At 37.3% G+C, this 13928-nt stretch overlaps 1 protein-coding gene across 19 annotated transcripts in view; it reads right to left on the bottom strand.

The window, feature by feature from the left end:
- The window catches only part of LOC145270654 (RIMS-binding protein 2-like), a 1565000-nt gene that overhangs the window by 453711 nt on the left and 1097361 nt on the right, over positions 1-13928 (bottom strand). For all 19 annotated transcript variants that reach the window (XM_080126270.1, XM_080126275.1, XM_080126269.1 and 16 more), the window contains 2 exons: positions 4789-4911; positions 1500-1604 (listed from right to left, as the gene is read on the bottom strand). In XM_080126270.1, the coding sequence (XP_079982396.1) occupies positions 1500-1604; positions 4789-4911 (228 nt within the window). The remainder of the gene's footprint in view (positions 1-1499; positions 1605-4788; positions 4912-13928) is intronic.

Genomic DNA, 13928 nt, shown 5'->3' with positions numbered 1-13928 from the left:
ATCACTTCTGTTTAGTTTTGCTTTCTCTCTCTTTCCTCTCGCCATGAATAACGACACATCAACCTATTGAGCAAAGAACATTTTTTTTACATGGAGGTCACGACTTATCAAGGCCCAGAAGCCACTCGGGATAAAGGTTATTGCGTGTACAGTAATCAATGGGATAATGTTGTAGTAATCGTTAGTATTGGAGATTTGATAAAGTGTCTTACTTAAGGGGGCGGTTCATCAGCAACTTTTTATGTTGGACTTGAAGACATCCAAGTTGTAGTCAGGTGGGAAACAGCCAAGCGGTAGAGAGTTCCACGGGCGTGCAGTTCTAAGAAAGAAGCTTTGTTCATGGAATTTACGTTTTGATTTAGGCACAGATAAAGAGTGGGGAAAATTATTGACTGTGGTTTCAGCTAGACGGGTGTTTATTATGAAAAATTGGAGAGGGGGGACCAGAGACTGGAGCTCAGACGAGCACTTGCCATGGAAGTAACGATAAAACAAAGATAGGCTCGCAACGTCTCTTCTTTGGGAGAAAGGTTGCAGGGCAGAGAAAAGGGCATCCCCCACTAAGCCACGAAGTCTATTTTGTACTCTGTCAAGGCAGGATAGGCTGTTTTTAGCAGTATTCCATCCTTGGACGTACTTGTTTTTTTATATAGATAGAGAATTGCATCAGTAGTGAGATATCTTCTGGATCGGTAGAAGGATCCAACCATTTTCCCAGCGACCTTGGCAACAGACTTGATGTACGTGTTCCATTTCAGATCAGGAGTAAAGGTCAAGCTCAGAAGCTTGTCAAAACATGGGGCCTCCGCTAGACAAGAGCCATCCATTTCAATTGATGCCAGATGGGGATAGAGCGTTGATGATGTAAAGATAGGAGCTTGGTTTTAGATGCATTAAAGGTAACCAGCCACCTCTTCCCCCACTGTACCACGCGCTCAAGATCAGAGGAGAGAGAATCAGAGAGAACTTTGTCGTTTACGGCCTTTAATATGTTGCCATAGAGTCAAACAAATCAAAGTACATACAGCAAATTCTGGTTACATGTGTCATCGGTAACAATGAGCATCGCTTCTGTTTCGTTTTCTCTCTCTTTCCTCTCACCATGAATAACGACACATCAACCCATTGCGCGGAGACCTCTCATCAATAACAACACACGCAAGCAAAGAACTTCTATGAATCACAGTACATACAGCAAATCCTGGTTACATATGTCGCTGGTGACAATGAGCATCGCTTCCATTTTTTTTTTTGCTTTCTCTCTCTTTCCTCTCACCATGTATAACGACACATCAACCCATTGAATAACATTACATACAGCAAATTCTATTACATTTACACATTTGCGGAGTTCAGAACGCTAAAACTTCTCCCTTTGTAACTATTTTTCCACTGCTACTACTACTGTGTTAATGATGCAACTGTTTGTCTGCGTGGCCATATTTGTTGAGATGCAAAGAAGTTTTGATACCGTAATGTGAGAGAATTGGTAAACATACCTCTTGTAGAGTTCTCACTTCATCCTGTTTTTTCTTCAATTGTTGAAATGTGAGTTCATGTTCTTTCTCCAATGTTTTTAATCGACTGGAAGACTTTTTAAGGTCCTGTAAAACAGACAAAGTTAAATAAAGATGGAGGTGACTACTTAGAAAAAAAATTAATAGAAAAGAAAACCTGGAAATATTTTCTATTTGATATTAACCCATTAAGTTTAAGCGTATCTAAACTTTTCGGTACTCCTGCAGTATTTTACCCACCGATTTCACGATCTTAGCCGAGCGTTGACGAACGCTTTCGGCGTTAACGCCGACGAAAGCCGAGAATTCGGAGCTACGGTGCAAGAACGCTAAAAGTATGTGAATAGCAACAACATTACAAGGAAAAGATATTACACACACACAACAAAATGGATAAAATTATTCACAAAAAATTTGGATAAAATAAATCACAAACACTTACCGTAAGTTTTTTTTAAAGTAAAATAAATTTATTTTGTTGAATATTTTCTTTTTTGGTTCATTTTGTTTTCCGATAGCTTTTTTTTGGGGGGGGTATAAGCAACAGTAATAAACACTTCAATGTTTTTTTTTTGTTTGTTTTTAACAAAACGTTATTAAACAGTAACAACAATGTTTTTTTTTTGTTTTTCAGTAATGTTTGTAGGGGGGGGGGACAACAATTACTGTTTATCTTTAGTTCCGACTGGAAGATTTTCTACTGACTGTAGAGGCAAAGTAGGGAGCAAATGGTTTTCAGAGGATGTGGAAAGAAGCTCCTTCCCAAACCGGGTAGCCTTCCGCGATTTGATTTATTATGGAGACAAAAGGGTTGTGTGTCCAAATTTTTGTCTCCACATAAATTCGCATAAATATGTTTCCAACAGCTCCCGTTTTTTTTTTTTTTTTTTATCGCTAAATTAAATAGCTGTGTATTTTTACTTTGAACAATAAAATAACTGAAATGAAACGCTATGTGTGTAATTTCAATGAAAATTATTCGTCTGCTGCGCGTTCGTTTGAAGCGCCCTGATTGGCTGATAGAGTATCGTACCGCTCGCCATGTTCCGGCGTTTTCCGACGGATGTCGATCAACGCTCGGCTAAGATCGTGAAATAGGTGGCTAAAATACTGCAGGAGTACCAACTTTTCTTTTTACTAATGATAAATTCTGATGAAATTTTATTGAGTAAAAAATCGGTTGAAAGGTTTTTAGGATATTATGCAATAAAAAAATTTATGTTTAAAAGCGGTGACCTAAATTAATTGTTTTAAACAGTTAATTATCTATTTAAATAATTTCATTTTTAATCGTGTTTTAAATTTGTTTGTTTTTTATATATTGATTTTTTCGTATTAATAATGAACAAAGTTAATGTAAACTTTATAGGAAAACAATTTGGCACGCTTCAAAAATGAACGGACATTTTTACACGAGGAACGAAATAATGATTACCAGAAATTGGCTGTCAAGGGATCAAAGTTCAACGATTTGAAATTTGAGAACTCTACCAAACTCCTCCGCCAATTTTAGGTCTAAACACTTGAAATTTTACTTGGACATGGATCTAACTTTATAATTTTTTTTTTTTAAATATTTAAAAATGAACTGTTCCAAAATCGAATTCTGTTGCAAGATTCATTTAATACTTTTTCCAAATAAATCCATGCAAAAAAAATTTTTTTTTTTAAATCTATTTTTATTTTGTTGTGATTTAGGTGAAACTTACAACTTGAGCAATTTTAAAATGAATAGTTCAAAAATCGAATTCTGTTGTTGTCTATGAGTTTATGGATCAGTTATGAAGGTTGGGGTCTCAATATAAGTAACCTGTATGTAAAATTAGGTGGTATAGGTGGGGAACGGTGAAAGGACTTAGTTATTAGGGGGAAAATTGGGAATTACTCCGTCTGTAGGTGATTGCAATGATGATGATGACGTCACTCCAAGTTTTAATATAATAAATTAATGTGTCTTATATTTAAGAGACATTAATTAATAGTGTAAACATCAAACATTTGTATGTGGCATCTGTTGTTGTATTTTGGTCCAGAGGGGAAAAACTGCGCCTCTTTTATCATATACTAGCATGGGTGCCCGGCGTTGCCCGGGTGTTTGGAGGTGTATGCTGAGCAAAAAAAAAAAGGTCAATTTTTTTTAACTTTGACCCCTATTATGACCCCTTAAAATTTATTGTTTTGGGCTCAAAGCAAGTTATTAAGTTAGATCCATGTCCAAAGAACCTATATCTAAAATTTCAAGTGTTTAGACCCCAAATTGTCGGAGGAGTTTGGTAGAGTTTGGAAAAGTCAAATCGTTTAACTTTGACCCCTTAACAACCAAATTTCTGTCCGAAAACCGATCACAAAGATTTTCCCAAATCTCAGTATCCTGTATATCAAATTTCGAGTCTGTAGACTGAAAATTGACAGAGTTATTGCATAGAGAAATGTGTACACACACACACAGACAGACAGACACTTTCACTTTTATAGATATATAGATAGATAGTTATTATAACAATCTATCTTATTTACTCTTTTTCTCAAGTAGTCATTGCTCATATTGAACCAAATAATTAAATATATTTTTCAAATCCGGAAGCTACACTTTCAGGATAAAATTTACACATTATCGTAAAGAGCCACAAAAAGAATTACATTGAACTTTTGGCAATAAGTTAGTGGCTCACTGTTGCAAGATTTATTTAATACTATTTAAAAATAAATCCATGCAAAAAGAAATAAAAATCTATTTCTGTTATGCTGTTACTTAGGTAAAACTTGCAACTTGAGCAATCTTAAAATGAATTGTTCCAAAATCAAATTCTGTTGCAAGATTCATATACTACAAGGTAGTCGCTAAAAAAGCGGGAAATTTGTCAAACAACGATTTATTTTAAACAAAGTTTTTCAAAGACAAATGTTAAATTATACTCATAGATACTCAAAATGTTATCTGTGCACTTCACCTAGAAATCCAAGCTCGACAACAAAAGAACCAATCAAAAAATAGCAATCACGCATTTTATTAATGATCTATTCTAAGCTGACCTGCAAATTTCCCGCTTTTCTAGCGACCACCCTGTATTTTGAACCGTAACTAACGAGTCAAACAAGTTAATACACGTTTGACTTTTTATGTATAACTGCATGCAATATTGATAGATTATTACTGCACTAAGGAGCAAGATTAATGATAGTTTATGGCTTTGAGTTCAAACAAGAAGGAAGTCAGGAGTAATTTCTTTAGCCACTGATCCCTTTTTTAATGTATCAAAATGAGTCTTACCTTTATAACGAGTTCAAGGGAGTTAATTTTGGATTCCAAAGCTGAAACCTGTTCTTTGGCTAACAAACATTTATTTTCTTGTTGAGCTAAACTTTCTTTTAACGTTTTGCATTCTTCATTCACCTGGAAGGGAAAACAAAAAAATGAAAGTTAATACAAAGAAACCGAGCATGTGGCGTCCCCCTCCATGAGTGAAAAATTTACTTTCACCATGACTAATGTTTGTGCATAATTTCAAAAAAATTTCAAGGCTTGCTTATTGAGAAATGTGTGAAGAAATGAATGGATAAACAATTTGGGGGCAATTTTGCCCCTATAATGCCCCCTAATAGAAGAACCAGAGTTATCCCGGAAAATTAATTCTGGCAAAAATTTAATTTCATCATGGCTAATGTTTAAGAGAAAATTTTTTTAAAAATCCAAGGCGTGATTATTGAGAAAAGTGCTAACAAACGAATGATTTTGTGGATAATTTTACCCCTGGGGGCAGTCAGAGTTATCCTGGAAAATCCGTTCCGGCAAAAATTTAATTTCATCATGGCTCATTTTTGTGCAAGATTGAAAAAAAAAAAAAAAATCCGTTGTTATTGAAAAAAGTGCAACTAAATGAACAGGAGTTAATTACTAGGTCCAATCACTCCTTTGTTGGGGGATCAAAAAAAGGTTAAGGTTCTCAAAGTCCATACTAGCCAGGTTACATATAGATTCTCAAGAACTTTTCAAAGTTTTTTAAGGCCCTCTTCAGAGAGCATTCAAATTTTCCTAACAAAATTTGATATATAAACAACTAGCGAGGGGTGCCTGGCGTTGCTCAGGTGTTTGGAGCAAAAGAAAAAAAAGACACCCAGGCTAGTTATTTATAAGAAAAAGAATTAATTATTGTTGTTCTCCTATCTCTCTCTACATTTTTACAATGTTTGACCCTCTCCCTCCGCATTCTTTCACTGCTAATGATGTTGCATATCTAAATATGATACGTAGCACCTTCTCTCCACTTTTGATGGGAAGCATTGGGCTTCGAAATACCTAGGGATAAAAAGCATATTTTTCCTACACCCTCAATCTCCTGATTGAACCAATGATTAAATTTATATGCATTCGTATGTATTTTTATATTGTTGTTGTTTTTTAATTTTTCTCTTTTATATATAATTTGTGACACTATATCGCAGTGTCACGGTTGCTCACACAATCTTCAGCATGGCCGGGTGGTGATTTGGCCATAAGCGTAGAGATACAAAGAAATGCAATCCCAGAATTCCCTTTCCTTTTATCGGCCTCTTTTTCGTCCGGACACATGGGGTGAGCATGCATGTTTCTATCTCTTTGTCACCCGAAAGTATCCTGTACCTCTATAAGGCAACCATTCGCCCATGTATGGACTATTGCTGTCACATTTGGGCTGGTGAATCTGCTACTAGTCTCTCGCTCCTTGACAAGGTTCAAAAGAGAGTCGTCAATCTGATAGGCCCTGAACTGGCGTCTAAGCTTCAGCCTCTGTCCTAATGAAAAAACGTTGCATCCCTCTGCCTGTTCTATAAGTATTTTAATGGTGAATGCTCTAACGAACTGCTGACACTTGTACCCCCACGACGTAGACACACTCGACAAACCCGACAGGCTGAAAAATCCCACCCCCACACTGTAGAGATCCCTAGATGTAAAAGATCTTTCTACTCCAGTAGTTTCTTCCCCAGAACCGCTAGACTTTGGAATTCCATTCCAGGTCCCTGCTTCCCCAACTGTACTGACGTGCAGAAGTTCAAGTGCAACGTGAACAGACATCTTGCTGCCCAAATCCCTACATAGTGCCCCAGTAGTTGTTGCCCCTGATAGTAGCCCCCTACACCAAAGTGGCAATGTGCCTTATTTGGGGTGAAAATGTAATTTAAAAAAATAAAAAAAAATAAAAAATAAAAATAAAAAAATTTTTAAAATGAGAGGAGGCACCCCCCTCAACACTAGTTAAGTATAATTAGTTTAATAATGGTAGGATATGCAAATTGTAAATTGTTTTTGTAATATATAGTGTATAGATAATGTAAAATAAATAGTTAATTATGTTTCATAAATATTACGATTGTGTCGTGTTTTTTTGTTTTTTTATACAACCGATATATGATAAATTTATTTAAATTTGCTCCAATTTTGTACCTTGTCTTATCTGACGGTCGCCTTATATGCTGAAATATACGGTAAATTTCACACTGTATAAGGATTGTTTGATACTGGAGATATTCATAATCTTACCCTATTTCCAAAGGAGAGGAGATATAGCATATGAGAAATATTTGGAATAAAGTCTCCCCTTGCTGTTATTTCAGATCATGGGAAACCATAGCAGCAAGTTATAGTCTCCCCCCCATGAAGACCAGAGGTTTTGGGGAAATATCAGATATATAGTGTTTTGCCGTATCATAGCTATTCGGTGCGCTAAGCACTGATTCCAAGTCAGGAATCGTATAACCCTAACCCCCTCCCCCGTCTGAGGGCCGGGCCGCATCCGTCGCTATCCTGGTTCACGGGAGCATACTTGTGATGTACTTCTGGCCGTGTTCGTCGCTCTCAGCTCACAGGACCATAGATGCAACCCAGCAGGGCTACATCCTTACTTGTCTAGTGGTGGACCCCTCAAGGGTGACCAGACTCTCACTGGTCACTGGAAAATATCTTTCTGCTGCTCAGGGCACGCGAAATATGCATGACCCTAAGTCCGTGTGGCAACATTGTCGATTTCGGCCGTCACTCTGGCTTCGTGCTGGATCCAGTCTATCTCTTTCCTCATCTGGCGTCAGGGCATACCTGAAATAAACTGCATCTTCATTCAGGCAGGCAATCGAGAAACAAGGAAAAACTCTGGGACATTTTTATATAACGAAACAAAATAATTATTCATGAATTGGTTTACACTTGTTATAGTCGAGTTCTTTGATCCAAGCTTCATGATGCAGGTTAAGTTCCTCTAATTAATTTTTTTTTTTTTTTTTTTTTTTTTTTGTGTCTGCCATGAATACCTCCATTAAACAACTAAGCGGTCCGGAGGATGAAGAAAGAAAATTCCAACCAGAATGCCACCAGGGTAAAGAAGTCATCTTGGGAGAATGAAGGAGCCACACCCACATCCAACATCTCAGATATGATTTGCTTCTTGCAGACCCTAATGACTGGCCCATCTTCACATCTTCGTGAGACCGTTCCTGGGACATTTAGTGTAACACATGAAGCCGGTCACACACAGTGTTATAAATGTTGCCTTTAGACGAAAGATTGCCTTGTAAAAATAGTCCACGACCAAAAATAATAGCCACCGACATCTCGACCCGTTTTTGTTGATGTTTCCATGTGGATATCGTTTATTCCCCTGGGGAGCTAGTTGCTTTCCCAGAACGTTTCTCAACCTGGAAAAATGGTGGGATCTTTCTATCGATCCGGTAGATATCTCACTGCTGATGCTATTCTCTCTCTATATAAGAGCAAGGTACGTCCAAGGATGGAATACTGTTGCCACATCTGGGCAGGAGCTGCTAGAAAGGACTTGGCCTGCCTTGATAGAGTTCAAAATAGACTTCGTAGCCTCGTAGGAGATGTCCTTTTCTCTTCCTTGCAACCTCTATCTCACAGAAGAGATGTTGCGAGTTTGTCTCTGATGTATCGTTATTTTCATGGAAAGTGTTCGACTGAGCTTCAATCTATGGTCCCCCCTCGCCAAACTTTCACAAGAAACACTCGTCTAGCTGTAAACACTATCAATAATTCCCCCCACTCTTTATCTGTGCCTAAACCTAAACGTAGATTCCATGAACAAAGCTTCTTTCTTAGAACTGCACGCCTGTGGAATTGTCTTCCGTTTTCCTGCTTTCCGGCTGACTACAATATGGTTGTCTTCAAGTCTAACGTAAATAAGTTCTTGATGAGCCGTTCCATATAAGTTATCAAATTTACCAAATTTTCATTACTAATGATTACTATATTGTCCAATTTCTACTGTACACTCTTTAACCCTTGTCCTTGAGTGGCCTCTTGGCCTTGATAATGTGGTGATGCCTATCTAAAAAAAAAAAAAAAGTAACACTCCCCGGGGAAGCGATAGTACGATGTAAGCTCCACCTCAATTGTTGAGCTTTGCATTATCCCGATAAGTCTCCTTTTAAAGAGTTTCTCTAATTCTTTTTGACTTCTCCCCCCATATATATATATATATATATATATATATATACACATATAGACACACGTTATATATCCTTAGTTATTACTCTGAACCCAGAAGATGTATTTATTTGACGTTCATAATATTTTATTCCTATGCTTATGTAATAACTCATCAACGACGTGTGTTCGTTTGAAAAAAATAGTTGGAGAGTTTTTTTGGTGGGTGGGGAGTTTTTTTTGGGGGGGGGTTATTTGGGGGGTTGGGGGAGTTTTATTTGGGGGGGGGAGTTTTTTTTGGGGGGGGAGTTTTTTGAGGGTAGTGAGAGTTTTTTTTTGGGGGGGGGGAGCTTGGGGGGGGGAGTGGGTTAAGGAAAAATGTTGATAAAAGGAAATATTTTAAAATTTGCAAAATAATAACAAAAATTCCAATAATAATAATTGAAGAACACCGAAACTGCATATTTACAAGTTCTACACCCCCCGATCATGCATCCCCCCCATTGTTTCATCACCGTCCCCCCTCCCCCCCAAACAAAATGATACCAAAGGGCTAAGAAGGGTCAATAAGGACTGAAAGACCCAGGAGCGAGCGCCAACCAGACCTCGGCTGGACAAGCGCAAAGAAAACTGGGACCTTGGGAGGCTGAGTGCCACTCAAATTCCAGTATAAACCAATGGCCACTACCAGCTAGAAATCAATGGTAAGCGGCTGTTGCGATGATGCAAATTCATTTGCAAATGCTATCGAAGGAGGTGGAGAGAGCTGGACGTCTGGGGAGACTTGTTGTCACTCAGCTTCCAGAGAACACCACAGGTTTCCAATCAGATCGTTTGTTGACTTGAGTGAAAGCTCCATGTGAGCCAATAATAGTAAAACTGATAAACCCATCCAAGCAAGAAGACCAGATGTTGTAATAATTAAACAAGAAAGAAAAACCCTGTCAAATCATAGACTTTGCTGTTCCAGCCGACCACGGGGTGAATATCAAAGAAAAGGAGAAACAGAGCAGCTAGACAGAGAGCTGAAAGGGATATGGAAGATGAAAATCAAAATAATCCCTATAATAATAATAGGAACAATCCCTATAATAATAATAATAGGAACAATCCCTATAATAATAATAATAATAGGAACAATACCTATAATAATAATGATAGGAACAATACCTATAATAATAATGATAGGAACAATCCCTATAATAATAATAGGAACAATCCCTATAATAATAATAGGAACAATCCCTATAATAATAATAGGAACAATACCTATAATAATAATAGGAACAATACCTATAATAATAATAGGAACAATACCTATAATAATAATAATAGGAACAATACCTATAATAATAATAATAGGAACAATCCCTATAATAATAATAATAGGAACAATACCTATAATAATAATAATAGGAACAATACCTATAATAATAATAATAGGAACAATACCTATAATAATAATAGGAACAATCCCCATGATAATAATAATAGGAACAATACCTATAATAATAATAATAATAATAGGAACAATCTCTATAATAATAATAGGAACAATCCCTATAATAATAATAATAATAGGAACAATACCTATAATAATAATAGGAACAATACCTATAATAATAATAGGAACAATCCCTATAATAATAATAGGAACAATCCCGAAAAACTTTGAATAAAGAACAGGAGAAATTGGAATCAGGGGAATGACTTGAAAAAATACAACATAATAATAATAGGAACAATCCCGAAAAAAATTCACTCTCTCTAACTTCGAACCCTCAGATTCCAATATTGAGAAACTTCCTTTGTTTATGACGTCAGAAGTGTGTTTACCAACGTAACTATATCACGTTTTCTACAGATGTCCATCCAACACACTTAGCAAACAAAGAATCCTCAATTCTAATTCTAACCTATGTTTAAAGAATTTTTTTTTTTTAACTCGTATTAATATAATAATAATAGAAAGGGAGAAACGAAGCGAATACACAGAGCTAGCCAGAGAGCTGAAAGGGATATGGATGATTAAGAAAATCAAAATAATACTTATAATAGTAGGAGCACTAGAAACAATTTTGAAAAACTTTGAAAAAAGATTGGGAGAAATTGGAATCAGAGGAATGACTGGAAAAATACAACGAACAACAATAATGAAAACAGCTGAAATATTAAGGAAAACCCTTGAATGTGGAAACCAACACAGACGAATAAAAGCACAGACCAGACAAAATTCTACAGAGACAAAACATGAAGTGCTACATGGAACCAAGAACATTGAAGCTGCGTACCTATAAGTTCTCTAACCCCCCATCCCGCCATTACCACATCAATGTCCCCCTCCCTCAAAAAAAGAGTGAGACCAAAGAGCCAAGTAGTCAAGAAGGAAGGAAAGACTGAGGAAAGAGCACTGACCAGACCTCCACTGTATGTGCGAAGAGAACTGTGACCTTGGGGAGGCTTATTGCCACCCAAATTCCAGTAAAGACCAACGGCCACTGCCAACGAGAAACCAATGGTAAACAGCTGTTGCGATAATGCAAATTTATTTGCAACTTTTATCAACAGAGGTGGAGAGTACTAGAAAATCTGGGGAGACTTGTTGTCACTCAGCTTCCAGGGAACACCACAGGTTGGTGACCTGTGTGAAAGCTCCTTGTGAGCCAATAATAAAGATAATAACCTAAAAAAAGAAAAAAAACAAAAAACAACTGACTTCAAATCCCACGCGGAGAGATGATTTTATAGCGCCATATTTGATTCGTAAGAACTCAGCCATGGTTCTGAAGATTTCGTATTTAGGTTCAAAATTAAAAGCAAGAAGTTAATCACAAACTCAAAGAGATTCTATTCATATAATACGAATTATAGAAAACATAGGCTTTCTAAATAACATTATCATGAGTAAGTTACTGACCGAATGGTTAATTGTAGCCATAGACCAATTCATACCATCCAAAAAATTCCAACAAAAACCTAACAGCCAACCATGGTTCTCCCCAGAATGTACTGCTGCCATCGCACACAGAAATCACTTTTTCCATAACTACCAACGTAATAGATGTACTGAGATTAAAGCTGCTTTCAGGATTGCCAGCAACCACAGTAAAAGAGTAATAAAAAATGCAAGAGAGCTATATGCTCAGTCCGTTAAATCCAAAGTAGCTGAGCAGCGACTTGGTTCCCACCAGTTTTGGCAAATAGCAAACAGGATCCTGAACAGAAGTGTACATTCTATCCCAACCATCATCAATGGACCTAAAGTCATCTCGTCAGCATCAGACAAGGCCAAACTATTTGCAAAGAACTTTGCAGCTTATTCTACCCTATGCGACGAAGGCCATCAACTCCCCATATTTCCTCCTATAATAGACAACACGCTATGCAACATACAAATATCTGTGTGTGAGGTCGCCAAGCTAATCAAGAACCTTGATTCCAGTAAAGCAACTGACGGCATTCCAATTATAGTGCTGAAAAAGCTTCAACCAGAAATTGCCCCCATACTTACAAAACTGTTTAAGCATTGCCTTAAGGAGAAGTACTTCCAACACCCTGGAAAACCTCATCAGTATGCCCTGTATTTAAGAATTTAGGTGATAAGTCATCTCCCTCTCAGTACAGACCAATAAGTCTCCTGTGTGTCATGAATAAGTTGCTGGAATCCATATTAAATAGAGAAGTAGTCAACCACCTCAGCAGAAATAACCTTTTTAGTGGCATGCAATATGGTTTCCGTTCTGCTAGATCTACAGCAGATTTGCTTACAGTTATATCTCATAGGATCAGCGAATCTCTCGATGGGGGCTTCCTTTCAAGGGCAATTGCTCTTGACATATCAAAGGCCTTTGATAGAGTATGGCATAAAGGTTTACTTCACAAGATCTCCAGCTATGGTATAGCTGGAAATGTCTTCTCATTTATTTAATCAGTTCTCTCTGATAGGTACAATGGGGAAAGAGGTGGCTGGTTACTTTTAATACATCTAAAACCAAGCTTCTATCTTTACATTCTCAACAATCTGATTCCCATCTGGCATCAATGGAAATGAATGGCTCTTGTCTTGGGGGAGGCTTCATGTTTTGACAAGCTTCTGGGCTTGACCTTTACTCCTGATCTAAAATGGAACACGTACATCAAATCCATTGGCAAGGTTGCTGGGTAAATGGTCGGATCCTTCTATCGATCCAGTAGATATCTCACTGCCGATGCTATTCTCTACCTATATAAAAGTCAGGTACGTCCAAGGATGGAGTACTGTTACCACATCTGGGAAGGAGCTGCTGGAAAGGACTTGCCCTGCCTTGATAGAGTCCAAAACAGATTTTGTAGTCTCGTAAGGGATGCCCTTTTCTCTCCCTGACACCTCTATCTCACAGAAGAGATGTTGCGAGCCTCTCTCTGCTTTATTACTTTCATGGCAAGTGCTCGTCTGAGCTCCAATCTATGGTCCCCCCTCGCTAAACTTTCACGAGAAACACTTGTCTTGCTGAACCACTGTCAATAATTCTCCCCACTCTTTATCTGTGCCTAAACCTAAACGTAGATTCTATGAAGAAAGCTTCTTTTTTAGAACTGCACGCCTGTGGGACTGTCTTCCGTTTGCCAGCTTTCCAGCTAACTACAATATGGTCGTCTTCAAGTCCAATGTAAACAAGTTCTTGATGAGCTGTTACACTTAAGTTAACAAATTTACCGAATTTCCACTACTAACGATAACGATATTGTCCAATTGACTACTGTACACTTAAACCCTTACCCTCGAGTGCCCTCTAGGCCTTGATAAGTGGTGATGCCTATCTAAAAAAAAAAACAAAAAAACTTTACTTTACCATAAATATGATGTACCTTTACCTAATAATTTAATAAAAAAAAATGTGGTTGTGTCCAAAAGTAAGAATAGTTGTTGTAAATATAACAGAGTGATAAGAATGGCTTTCTAAATAAATAATGATTGTCACACTTCATGGAATTTGGAACGGAACCGTTTATCC

Source organism: Euprymna scolopes, chromosome 46, assembly GCF_053919585.1.
Source record: "Euprymna scolopes isolate OS-2025 chromosome 46, ASM5391958v1, whole genome shotgun sequence".
Lineage (NCBI taxonomy): Eukaryota > Metazoa > Mollusca > Cephalopoda > Sepiida > Sepiolidae > Euprymna > Euprymna scolopes.
This window is presented reverse-complemented; position numbering and strand designations above follow the sequence as displayed.